Source organism: Prinia subflava, chromosome 6 (assembly GCF_021018805.1).
Source record: "Prinia subflava isolate CZ2003 ecotype Zambia chromosome 6, Cam_Psub_1.2, whole genome shotgun sequence".
NCBI lineage: Eukaryota > Metazoa > Chordata > Aves > Passeriformes > Cisticolidae > Prinia > Prinia subflava.
In genome coordinates this window covers 39,023,595-39,036,618 of record NC_086252.1, presented here as the reverse complement: position 1 = coordinate 39,036,618, position 13,024 = coordinate 39,023,595, and the positions used below count along the sequence as shown (strand labels likewise).

Sequence of the window (13,024 nt, the reverse complement as noted above, 5' to 3'; positions counted from 1 at the left end):
AGGAGCATTTTTAAGTTTTTTTTCTGAATACAAAATGTTTTGAGTTCTTCTGATTTGTTAGAGTGAGATCTGTACCCTTGTCTCTGTAGGGATTTTTGTAAGTATTGGCTTTTGAAATCTTTTTTAATTGTTTGGGGTTTTTTTTGACATACTTGTGAACTAAAAGTTCCTATTAGTTCCAATTTCACTACTTAATAAGTTAATAGCTGTGTCCAACACCTTATTTTATTTATCTTATTTTTTAAAAAGTGTATTTTTAACACAAATATTTGATGCTATTACATTACAGTATATATGTACACATATATTGGTATTACAGTTACAACATTACCGATTATTTCTGTGAATTTAATTAGGTTTTCATGTATCTTATGAAAACAAAAAAGGAAATTTTTACGTGTTAAAAATGCCTTTCTGGAAGTCGTTCCCTACTTATCAGAAGAAAAGCTATTATTAACTGCTGTGTTTCAGCAATAATCTTTGCCATCTAATATGAAAGACATGAGTAATCTCTGAGTTGGTAAACCTTATATACTGACCTAAGCATCCTAAGAACTTTGCTACTCCTGGAATCAAAACTATTTAACTAAACACAGAAAATGGTATACTGGGAAGGTGATTACTGTCAGAATAGAAGCTAAGGGAGTAATTCTCTACTGATAGCCATCTAGACGAAAATCGTTTTCCTTCTTTATATCTATTTTTTTTTGTTTTGTGAGTGAATTTGGCTTCTTGCTTTCTTTCTGTTACTGAACTACATTCAGCTACCAAGTCTGAATGATTAAATATGAGAGGTTGGCATTTTCAAAGGACAGCTGGTGCTTGATGTATCTGTATAAAAATAGGGGTTAGCACTGAAATGGTTACTTATAATTGTATAGTGATATTAGGGAAATTATTAAGAGTATTTTCCCTCAAAACATTCTTCATGTTCAACAGTTGATAGCTTTTGAAAGTATTAAGCTAATTAAAGGTATTTGGGAAATCTTTGACTTTTTTCAGGCTTAGATGCTAAAAATATTTTCAAGCCCTTTCTGAAATTATGGTTTTATCCTGGGTATCTACATGCAAAATTTAGCTTTCTTTCTGTGGCACACAGCAGAAGTAAAGTTTTTTCCAGATGGTGTTTCTGGTTTTCTGACTATTACTACAGTTAGGCAGAGTACCAAATAAATTTCTCTTTTAATATCTCTAAATACCTTCCAAAAAGGTACTTCTTGGCTCTTTGCTTTATTCATAAAATTTTACCTCTTTTTGCCCATTATTTGCTTGTTAGTGTTGGTTGGTTGGTTTGTTGTTTTGGTTCTCCCAATTCTCCCTCTCAATTTCTTTCAGGATGTTTGTCAGCATTGCTATCTTCTCCTTTGTCTTCTCCTTTCGTCTTTAAGTATAAATTTGGTACTGCTGATAGATTTCTTGATGCAGGCACTAATTTCAAATTCCAGTTTTATTTTACTAAATACTGAGGCGCTGTAAAAGAATGGATTTGATTTGCAAGTACCCTCCTTAAAAATGGTTGTGGTTCTGTATCTTTTAAGTAATCTGTCTCATGCAGATAAATGTCAGGTTTCCTAGGTTTCTGTAGCAATTTTTTTAATACTGAAATGGAGTTTGTTGTTCCTAATCTTACTTGGTACGCTGATGTTCATAGCTTCTTTTCCTCTGAAACTTTTAATGAGATAATTGGTATTTGTCATTGTAATGATTTGATCAATCTTTTGTATCAAAACACAGAAATTACACTGAGAACTCTAACATGAGGATGATTATGATTATTAGAGCTGGGCTTTTTACAAGTGATGTTATGCTTTTAAATTTCAAAGTGTAACACTTTCCTCTTCTTAAGATCATGTCTTCTTTTAAAACCTTTTAATATACTTTTCTAAAAGTTCTTTTCTTCAGGGTTTTAGTTTTTTTAGTATTCATCTTCTGATTTCTGCAGTCATCTCCTTAGTTGTAATTTCTTTTTGAGGATGGTATCTAAACAAATGGTTAAAATATTTATTTAGTTCTAGGAAAAGAATAAAAAGACAAAGTTGATATCAAACTGTTTTTACAGTTGATGAAAATCTAGAGAGTTACTTTCAATATAATGTAGTTGTCAGAGTATTTCAGCAGTTTTTTGTCCATTTTTCAGAAGCAAATCCCAGAAGCAATTTGATGAACATATTCTTTTCAGTCCTAAAAACTGTACAGCTTATACTGTGAAAATATCTAAATTAATGTGTCACTGGAACTTTGATAAACCTAATATTTGCTGTTCTTTCTGTGCCAATTTGCAGTACTAGTTTCAGGTATGAACTTTGTTGAAATTGGCACATTCTGTGGAGGTATACTAGACCCAAATTCTAGGTCAGCGTTCTAGGCCTAAATTTGGCATTTTGCTTTGTGATGTAGTGATGTCCGCAGTGGTCAGAAAAAGACTTCAGTGGAACTTTGTGACCAGTTTTTAATTTTTGTCATCTTGTGAAGCACTTTCTATTTAAGCATTGTAGATCACTTTACTCCGAAGTCTCACTTTCCTTTGTTTCAAAGATTATGTGTAATAATAAAATTATATAACTGATTAAAACTGAAGCATTAACAGAGAATTCATCTTCCGGCAGAAGCCCAGGAAGAAAGCAGTGGAAAGCTCTAGTAACAGCGACAGTGATTCAGGCTCCTCTTCAGACACCTCAAGTGAAGGTGTGAGCAGTAGTGACTCTGATGACCTAGAGGAGGATGAAGAGGAGGAGGAGGACCAGAGTGCTGAAGAGAGTGAAGATGATGAATCTGATTCTGAAAATGAAGCACATCACAAAAGCAAGAACAAGGTACAACACCTCACTCTATTGCCCACAGTCTTTTTGCTGCAAGGTGTTTGTGACAAGTTGACCTACTCATGCCTGTGAACAAATAGTCAAAAATTATTTAACTGCACATTAATGAATGTTAATAATATTCTTTTTTGGTTTGCTTCAGAGTTTTCTGTTTGTGGGGCTTCTGGGAGGATTTTTTTGGTTCTTTGTGTGCATACATGTCTGTGTATTGCTGTTCTTTACAAGCTAGGAGTTTACAGTTGGTAGACTGTTATTTTTGCTATAAAGCCAGAAATACAAAGAAGTTCAGTATTGTGTGCAGGTAGTGAATTGAAAATATGTCATTGTGAATATTGCTTTGGCAGTTACTTTTTTTCCTAGTAGAGTGGCTACTTTTCCTTAGTAGTAGAACAACGAGATTGTAATCTTTGGTATCCTGTTAGGTTTACAGTCAGAAATAGATTTAAGAACAAACATGGTTTAATACTCCTTCTCTAGTAAATGTTGTTGTCACATGCTGAAACTGTCTGGGGGAGAAAAACAAAAATGAACAATAAATATATTACAAGACTAATTAAAAAGTTATTATTGTCCATCCTCTGCCAAGGCTAGTGTAATTAATGGAGACTGATCATATGTTTAGCCTTTTAAAAAGGATCTTTAACTTACATAATGAACAGTCAAAAATAAATATTTTGCAGGTGCTAATGTGTGGTGGTGTAACAGATACAAAAATCGATGGACAGAAATCACAGGAAAAGTCTCAAGAAAAAAGAACACACCAGCAGATACCTCTTGTGTCTGATTCCCAGACTCACTCATCATTCCAGTCCCAGCAGAAGCAGCCTCAGGTTTTGTCACAGCAGCTTCCGTTTATTTTTCAAAGCTCTCAGGCAAAGGAGGAATCTGTGAACAAACACACAAGTGTAATACAGTCTACGGGATTGGTTCCTAATGTGAAACCTTTGTCTTTGGTACATGAAGCCAAAAAGGAGACCTATTTAAAACTCGTAGTTCCTTCCCCTGATCTACTCAAAGCAGGGAATAAAAATACCTCTGAAGAACCTGTCACTTTGGCCAGTGATGTTAGATCTAAACGGGTGAGTGAAGTTTTTGATTATTTGTGTCATCTGCTTAAAAAGATGTAACATTTGTGCCATCAAGATCTTTTAAAGATAGTGTATTAAAATTGTAAGTATATATATTTTCATAATCATGGGAATTTGTGTTTTTAGAGTTGATCTGGATTTCTGAATGGTGTAAATGAACTAGATTGTGTGGGTCATGCATCTCTTAAGGACAATATGCACCTGAAATCAATATAGAAATAAGAAAAGTACCAATGGGTAAATTGTGTGGCCTGGATATTTTTCCTATGCCTCCAAGTTCAGTCAAAATGCTGATTTAATACTTCACATATCTAGTATGTAAGCATGGCTTCACTTTCTTGCAAGTTGGATAGTTTCAATTCAAAGCAATTGAAATCACCTATTTTAACCATGATTTTAAACAAAGAAGCTGTAAGCCATTTTAAAAAAATGCTCAGTGTAATGTTGAGTTTTGTTTGCTCTTTGAAGACTGGTATTTGTGCACTAATAGCTGTAAAAAGTCAGGATGGCCATTTCAGTAGTTTTTTAAGAATCAAGGAATGGCCTGGGTTGGAAGGAACCTTAAAGCTCTGCCCTGTCCCACCCTGCCATGGCAGGGACACCTCCCCCTGTCCCACCCTGCCATGGCAGGGACACCTCCCCCTGTCCCACCCTGCCATGGCAGGGACACCTCCCACTGTCCCAGGCTGTTCCAGCCCCAGTGTCCAGCCTGGCCTTGGGCACTGCCAGGGATCCAGGGGCAGCCACAGCTGCTCTGGGCACCTGTGCCAGGGCCTGCCCACCCTCCCTCGATTTATCTTCCTTTTACTGGTCAGGATTGTACAGTAAGTTTATGTTTATGTGTCTGTCTTAACAGTTTTCCAGCTTCTAAAATTTTTTAATCCTTAGTTTATTTGTTTTGTTAATCGTCATTAAGGTGACTGCTGATGAATTTTCTATTCAGTAAGATTTGAATGGGGATTAGAAGAGAATAAAAATCTGGTATTTTACCATCAGTGAGTCTTAGGATATATACAAAAATAAATATATTAAAAAGTACATTTACCAGGGCAACTATCATTATTATTATATTTTCTTTTTTCAAATTCTGTTAACTAAGTAGTATTCAATAGTAGTAAACTCAAATCTGATTCACAGCTAACACACAGATCCTCGGTGAGGACTGAAAAATACTTGATTTTTGTTGCTAGACTAGAAGATATAAACTGGTTTTCCTTTCCAGTTTCCTGTTACTTGGTAAAATTCAAATAAACTTGTCACTTAACAGGAGTAGCTAAACAAATTATAATTATGAGAACATACACCTTTGCTACTGAAAGGGGCTTCTGCTTTCAAATTTAGGTTATGAGTCTTTGGCTGGTGATAGATCACACATTTAGTGCTTTGATTTCTCTAAACTTTTACTAGAGGTATGCACTGTGTGAATATTTATTTTAGAGATCTTAATAATTTTGTATTCAGTTTTAAATGGTAGTAACTTCCAAGAATGTATTGTGTTTGACTTAATTTTTAAAAACTGGTTTTAAACTGTACCATCTTTATTTATTTTATTATATTTTCTATTGAAGATGATGTGGGCTGTTTTCTTTGGAAGAGCCTTTAGACTGAAAACACTGCAAACTTTACATGCATTTCTGAGATATTACTAAGTTTTATATGAAAATTTTCAAGTACTACTCTTTCACTTAAGCAATTAACATATCACAGCATTTGTGAGTAATACCTTTTCCCTCATTTTTAAAAATAAAATTTTTTTACACCAAGAAATTTACAAATTTTTCTTTACACCAGTAAAATTACAACAAGAGTCCTCTATTGGTTTTCTAGTATTGTGGCCATTAGTGTGTTGTATTTACTTTGCTTTAAAGTGAACAAATTATTAAAGGTAGCTGTACATTCACTAATGGGATTTTTATATGCCGAATTAAGTAATAAGAAGAGGTTTTCCTGTGCTGGTACACAAGAGTGGTATCTTTCTAAAAAAGGCCTTTTTCATAGTAATTAATAGCTTTATGAACGTCTCTGTCTAGGGCATTGTAGCAGGTGGAAAAGTTTCCCTGCATAATTTGAATCAGCTTCATCTTGAGTTCAATTTGTCTTTCTCTACTTGATTTACAGTGAATAAATCGTGGAAGACTTGCGTAACCAGTGATTAGTCATCTCTTCTGTTGTACTTAGTATCTGCTTTTGACTTTCTAAAAACGGCTTAGCAGATGTTTAAAATTTCCTAGAGCTCACCTGCCTGAATCCCAAGGAAAGCCAAACAAACATTTTACTCCTCTGTCTTTTTATTTCTTTAGGAACAATATAAACAGACATTCCCAGCAGCACAGCTAAAGAAACAGGAGTCATCCAAGAGCCTGAAGAAGGTTATTGCAGCTTTGTCAAACCCCAAACCAACATCTAGTTCACCAGCTCATCAAAAACTCACATCCTTGGAAAACAACCATTCTAACCCATTCCTGACAAATGCACTTTTAGGTAATCACCAACCCAATGGAATTATTCAGAGCGTCATCCAAGAGGCTCCTCTTGCACTCACTACAAAACCGAAACCCCCGACCAAGATCACTGAAAGTGTAGCCATTTCTAGCAGTGCCCCCTTCTCTTTGCCAATAAACCTGAGTGCATGTGGGAAAAAGACAACTGGTAACCGGACAGCTGCTGTGCCCTCTACCTCTCCTGTGTTACCTGGTTCAGGAAAGGATAAAGCAGTCAGCAATAATGCAGTAAATGCAGTAAAACCACAACACCGCCTTCATTCTGGAAAACTGGTGGTGGAGCAGTTCAGAGGGGTAGACTCAGATGCCCCCAGCAGTAAAGACTCTGACGACTCAAATGATGATGACGACGATGACGAAGATGAAGATGAGGATGATGAAGAAGATGATTCTGATGATAGCCAATCAGGTGGTTTAACCTTTTTAATAGGAAAAGCAGAAACTTAATTTTTTTTGCATTTTGAAAACATGCATTTCCCACCATATTTTAAAATGGGGCAGGAACTACTGGGCCACCGTGGCCCACACAGTGCCCTACACATATCCTTGGAATTAACGCATGCGTCCCCATTCTCCATTGTGTCATGTCCAAAAATCATGTTTGAGATGTTCTGATTCTTAGTCAGCTGTCCTAGTGAGGTGGCTGCTTTGCCTTTTGGAAAGGCTGTCAGAGACCTGCCTTCCACATTAGTCACCTGGCCTGCAGCTTGATGTGACAAAGTGCACAGGAAGGGATTGACATTAAGGTTGATCCGTCGTTAATGATTCTGGCAGACAGAGACCAGCTGCAAAACAGGTTTCCTAACCAGAGAGGGACTAAACAAGAGCCTTCAAATTGTCAAGAGTGGCAAGAAAGGTGTGTTTCTGTGCCTCATTCAGGAGCACAGTAGTCAATGAGCAAGTAATTGGATGGTTTTAAGGGCTGCAGACCAGGCTATGCAATTTGGAACGACAAGGCCTGTTTTTAAAGAGTCGACTGTATTCACAGTGACTGCTTTGTCCCATGTGCTGACATCACTTGTGTCCAGCCTTCACCTTCATCATTCTCTTCCCCCTCTCATCCATATACTCTGTACTAATCTTTTTATCTCAGCATTGTATCTCACCTTTTGTTCATTGCCCTGGCTGTCCTTGATTCTTACTCTTCCTTTGCCTAGATCACCATACTGTTGATTCTGACCCCTTTCAGTCCGTATCCAGTTCTGCTGTTTTCACAATGGATTTCACACCCATGAAATGCCCTTCCTGGGGTAATGCCTAGCCGCTGCCAGGCTAATGGGATGATTTAGCTGTAGCTCATTCTGGGGTAAAGTCTTGAAATACTGCATCTTCTGTCACTCATCTCTTTCCATTCAAAAAAATGGTGTGTTATCATGCAGAATTACTTAATGCTGTCGTATTTGTAGTAATTTTAAAGTTTAGGTAGTTAATTAGAATGTCCTTAACTCAAGAGATGCTATTAAAAGAGCATATATAATAAAAGACTTTGCAAGTGTTAGAAAGTTAATGTACTTGCCAATAGTTTCCAAGACATAATGAGCCTTTTGCCACACTTTCTTTAAGCAGAGTCTGACAGTAACTCTGAGTCCGATACAGAAGGGTCTGAGGAGGAAGATGATGAGGATGATAAAGACCAAGATGAATCGGATACCGACACTGAGGGAGAAAAAACCCCGCTGAAACTGAATAAAACTTCATCTTCTGTGAAGAGCTCTTCCAGTGGTCTTACAGTTCATTCCACCCCGCTTAATCTCCAAGTAGCAAAGACATCGAGCTCAGCACCAGCTGCCTTATGTCCCGAGTCCCAGCCTGCGGTGTTCCTCGGGACGGGAGCCTCCACCCTCACGCCAAGTGCACACTGCGGTATCTCACTGCCTTCTCTTATACTACCGTGTCATAGCCAAGGGCCATGTGTTGCAAAAGTAGTTGCAAAAATAGTCCAGGTGCTGGTATCAAGTCACAGCTCAAGAAGATTTTTACCCTAAGAACACTGATTCACTGGACAGCCACCCCAGGGATGTGGCAGTCTTCCTCACTTGAGGCAGATGCCCGTTGGTCAGGGTGCGAGATAATGTTGGCAGAGCTTCCTTTCCCAAGTGTCTTCTGACAGCCCTTCTGGCTTTGGCTATTCTGTGCTCTTTTCACAGGTGTTTGAAGCAGTCTCTCAGCCAAATTGCAAGTTCTTCAGACTAGAACATTACACTTAGAGTAGGACATTTTAACTCATGTAATTATTTGAGAGAAGATAGAAATAAATATTCAGAGTCAATATTTATTACATTAAACCTCTTCATTATAACATCTTGGGAATTCTCCATTTTATTCTAAACTTGTTATTCTTCTGATTTCTGTACGTTCTAGTTTGTGTTCTGAATCTTCAATTTTTGCCCCGTTCCTCGACACACTTTGTAACCATATTTTCTCAGAACATAATTTTCTAATAATTCTTTCAAAAGTCTCAGTAGAATTTATGGATTATTTGCAAAGATTTATTTTTAAAATGTTTATGGAAAGTACATTTAGGATTTGGCTGATACTATATAGTGGTTATACTCCGTCATTTGGTGACTTAACTGGTAAGATTTAGTAATTACTATGGTTACAGTAAAGAATGCATTTTTGAAAGTCACACTTCTTCATTTGCATGGTAACAATGAAATGAAATCACATATTTCCTACTTTGAATTAGAGACTTGATGTTTATTAACGTGCATGTAAGCAGATTTTTAAATGGGGACATCTGCTTATAAATTGTTTTTTATATTTGGATTCAGTGGAATAGGAGCTTCATTCCAGGTCATACAAGGGCATTAGCTTTGGAGCAATGTAATGTGATCTACCTAATATTTATCCCAGAAACTGGCTTGTTAACTGTACAGTTTATGAAAAGTTTCATATGGGTTAGGAGTAATCCAAATGGGTAAATTAAAAAGATAACATTTTTCTCAGGGATCTGTGTTGATTTGTCATGCTTTGAGAAGTCTGATAGCGGACTTGTCAAAGACTTTGTTTTTCTGTTTACAGTACTAGGAGGTAGAATAAATAAGTTTTATGTCCTTGCCTTACGTATATAATACTACACCTAAGAATCACCTAATAAGAATCAACATAATACTACAAAAATACTTTTTTGAACCTTTTACCTACAGTTGGTCAGTCACTGAAGGGGTCTTGTGGTCTCTTCTCTGTATCTGTTTTGCACTGGACTTTTCACTTCACATTTATGTGAAAAAGCAGCCTCCCTCCCTCACTGTGACCATTCAGAAGAATGCAATAGTCATTCACATTAGGCTAAGAATGCAGACTTCTGTCTAAATTTTGGGATTTGAGCACAGGCATTTCCTCAGTGCTTTTTCTAGGGGTGGCATCATGTGGAAGGAGCTGCTGGCAGCTGCCTTGGCAGCAGGTGCAGTGGTGCTGTGAGAGGCTGCAGCGAGTGCCAGGGGTCGGTCTGGTCATGGCCCTCGCTCACGCCTGTTCCCAGGGAAGAGATGTGTCACATTCTTGACAGAAGGTCCAAACCCTTTTTTGAGAAGTGCATCTTCCAGAAGTTGGGCTGCGTGCACAGTTCACATCCTGCAGGTGTCTGAGAGGCCTGAGGAAAGCCTTTCCCACGTTTGGCAGTTGTCTCTGGGACACTGTTGGTGTCAGTGGCTTGTCAAGGACTGAACACATCATCTATTTGAAGTGGGAAAAGCTCTAGTAGTTCTGAAAATTTTCTGCATTTGGCATTTGACTGCATTCTGTAGAGAAGTGTTCTAGGAAGACTAAACCTTTTAGAATATGTGTCTTTAAAGTAAGGTGTGCTTTTGTTTGCATCTTCTTTACTGGAAAAAATTATATATGGTCTTGTCTAGAAAAACAGGAGTGCAAGGAATTAAATTAGCAATATTTGAGAGCACTAAACAGGACAAGCAGATAGGCATGGGATAGTTAGGTTTTCTGCTTACAGTTTCAGAGGATCGGATTGCAGGAAACGTAGAGGAAAATGTATTTCAGAAGGACAACACTTACATTAGTTTTCTTGGTAATTGAGGTACATAATGGTGAGAATGGAAAAAACAATTCTTTTGAGGCTAGAAACGTATAATGTACATTTTAGGAACATGTTTTCTAAGTTCTGTTAGGTATTAATCAGAGATTCTGTTTTAGGTATTTCGAAAAGACGAAGAGTAGCAGATGAACGGGAGCTGCGTGTTCCTCTTGATTATGGGTACGTTATGCATATACCTGGTTTTCCTTGAAGGGAGATAATGCCTTCAAAATCCAGTGGTAAAGAAATGAGTTTAAAAATTTTTGAGGCTGAATAGTAAAGAAAGGGCTTCAGCAGTTAAGATTTCTGACGCCCAGGGACTGTGGATCTCTTTAAAAAATGTCAGCATATTTCATATGTTAATTTTTGTGCATTATATTTGCTCTTTTGCAAACATGACCCATCTCTTAGCTGTTTTGCTTTGGAAGTTATTCCTAATGATCTGAACTGATAAAGACTCCAAATAACTCCCAAAGTATAGTTCTAAGCTGTTTAAAATCTGGTAGTATTTAAGTCGCGTGATATAAATAAATTCATGTATTTAGTCAGTTTGAACAATCTACATGATAAAATTTTCTGGTTTGGTCTGTTTGATTTATGATACTCTAGTCACATTTTCCTCTTCCTTTTTTTGTAGAATTCTTAAATTGACACAAGTTACTTGTTTTTTAAAAAGTGTATTGTTGTATGCAACTATTTCATATTGCTTTAGCTGGCAAAGAGAAACCCGAATAAGAAACTTCGGTGGTCGTCTTCAAGGAGAAGTAGCATATTTTGCACCTTGTGGAAAGAAGCTGAGACAGTATCCTGAAGTAGTAAAGGTACATTAATTTTGTAACTTCTGTGTAGTAATGCTAGTAAGCATGCTTGCAATTAAAATATATATTTTGGTTTTCTCCAGTAGAGATGCTTATTTTCTGTGATGTGAGGTGTAATGTATCTCGGTCTGTTACTGATGTCTTACAAATGCGTATCCCTTTGACAGAATATGCAAAACGTTGCACTCACAAAGTTAGCTGTACATCAAAGCTGGGTTGTAATTATTTACAAGCTGAAGTGGAAAAATATGTGATTTTTTCAGTATCTCAGCAGAAATGGAATAATGGATATCTCAAGGGACAATTTCAGCTTCAGTGCAAAAATAGGAGTGGGTGACTTCTATGAAGCCAGAGATGGACCGCAGGTATCCACTTTTTAAAAAGTAAAGTTTTTGATCCAAGGAGCATTAACTTAAGTTTAGGTGAAATAATTTTTGCTACGATCTGAAGCATTACCTGTTTTTAGCTAAAATTTTTACCTATTTCTAAAAACTGCACGTGTTCTTAACAGTACTTAGATTGAGATGTGGAGAGAGCTTGATCCTTGGCTGTGTTGAGAACCATGTTCAGTGGCTTTGCTTGGAGGGTGCTTTAATGATCAGCTCTGAGTTAATGATCAACTCTGAGTTTGGCTTGGTCTAGTTTGAGAACTCGGAGCTATGTATTTTGTCTTAGCATTCTGGTAAGAATTTAGTCAGGTATTTCTGACTAAAACTTTGTTTCTTCTGTTACTGCATACAGCCTCATATCAATAGTAATTTATGTGTAGAGGTTAAATCCCACTCTGTTAGTGTGTTCCTGTGCATAATATTTGTACGTATGTGTGTGTTTATATATATGTAAATTGCATGTTTTTATATACAAGCATCTCCTGTATCAAGAATACTGTCTGAGCATGCTGAAGTGTGAGACTTTTACAGAAGGGGATGCAGAACTATACCAGTTATGCTTTACAGTGGTAAAATAGTTTGACAGTGTGTAGATAAACCACACCAGGTTAAGTAAAATCAAAATTTTAAGGAAATTGTTACTGTGTTTGTGCCATGCTGTGTTACTGTATTTTGGCCATGTTGCTATTTCTTCAGGATGTGCACAAAAATTTCTGGACTTTTCCTAATGCAGGTATTTTCTTCTTTAAAGAATAAATGTTTTGAGCACGTTACTAGCTCTCAACAGTCTTGAGTCCATGCTTGAGTTAAGCCTTACGTTCTTGTAATACCTTGTAGAAACATGTAATGTTTGTGTGGTATAGATTTGAAAGCATTCAAGGCTGAATTCATGGTATGCAGCTACTTCTAGGTGGTGCTTCCTGGCTTACAGGCTAAAACATTGCTATACGTGCTTCATGTTTGGCCTTCAACAGTTACAAGCTGCTGTAGTTATGAACTTCATTATGTACCTGCATGTCTCGACAGAAATAATTCTTTTTACTGGGATGTAATGTGATGGTAGGGTATCTGCTCTCTTTTTGCTCTGTTCCCTTTCTTGTCCGTTGCCTGTATTGCTTCATTAGTCTTGTCCCCTTCTTTAGTTACATCTGTCTCCTCCCTTTATGTGATTTGCAGTTTGCCCTGTGCCCTTACAAAACTTGAGAACGAAGGCAGTGTGAGGGGCAGATTCCTGTAGGCAAGACTGGCAATGTGAACATTAGTTTGTTGTACATATCATCACTGAACTTTGTACTGATGTGGTTTTTGATAGGTTCCACTGAGACTTGGGTAGACAAAGGAGAAGTTTTCTTATTAGAAAAAGAGACTGAGGGCAG

At 37.1% G+C, this 13,024-nt stretch overlaps 1 protein-coding gene across 15 annotated transcripts in view; it reads left to right on the top strand.

The window, feature by feature from the left end:
- Nucleotides 1-13,024, top strand: part of BAZ2B (bromodomain adjacent to zinc finger domain 2B) — a 117,465-nt gene that overhangs the window by 66,075 nt on the left and 38,366 nt on the right. For 11 of the 15 annotated variants that reach the window (XM_063401121.1, XM_063401119.1, XM_063401129.1 and 8 more), the window contains 7 exons: nucleotides 2,607-2,813; nucleotides 3,500-3,898; nucleotides 6,208-6,817; nucleotides 7,975-8,271; nucleotides 10,561-10,621; nucleotides 11,154-11,262; nucleotides 11,523-11,624. In XM_063401121.1, the coding sequence (XP_063257191.1) occupies nucleotides 2,607-2,813; nucleotides 3,500-3,898; nucleotides 6,208-6,817; nucleotides 7,975-8,271; nucleotides 10,561-10,621; nucleotides 11,154-11,262; nucleotides 11,523-11,624 (1,785 nt within the window). The remainder of the gene's footprint in view (nucleotides 1-2,606; nucleotides 2,814-3,499; nucleotides 3,899-6,207; nucleotides 6,818-7,974; nucleotides 8,272-10,560; nucleotides 10,622-11,153; nucleotides 11,263-11,522; nucleotides 11,625-13,024) is intronic. The other 4 variants (XM_063401132.1, XM_063401133.1, XM_063401128.1 and 1 more) reach the window with 1 other exon arrangement.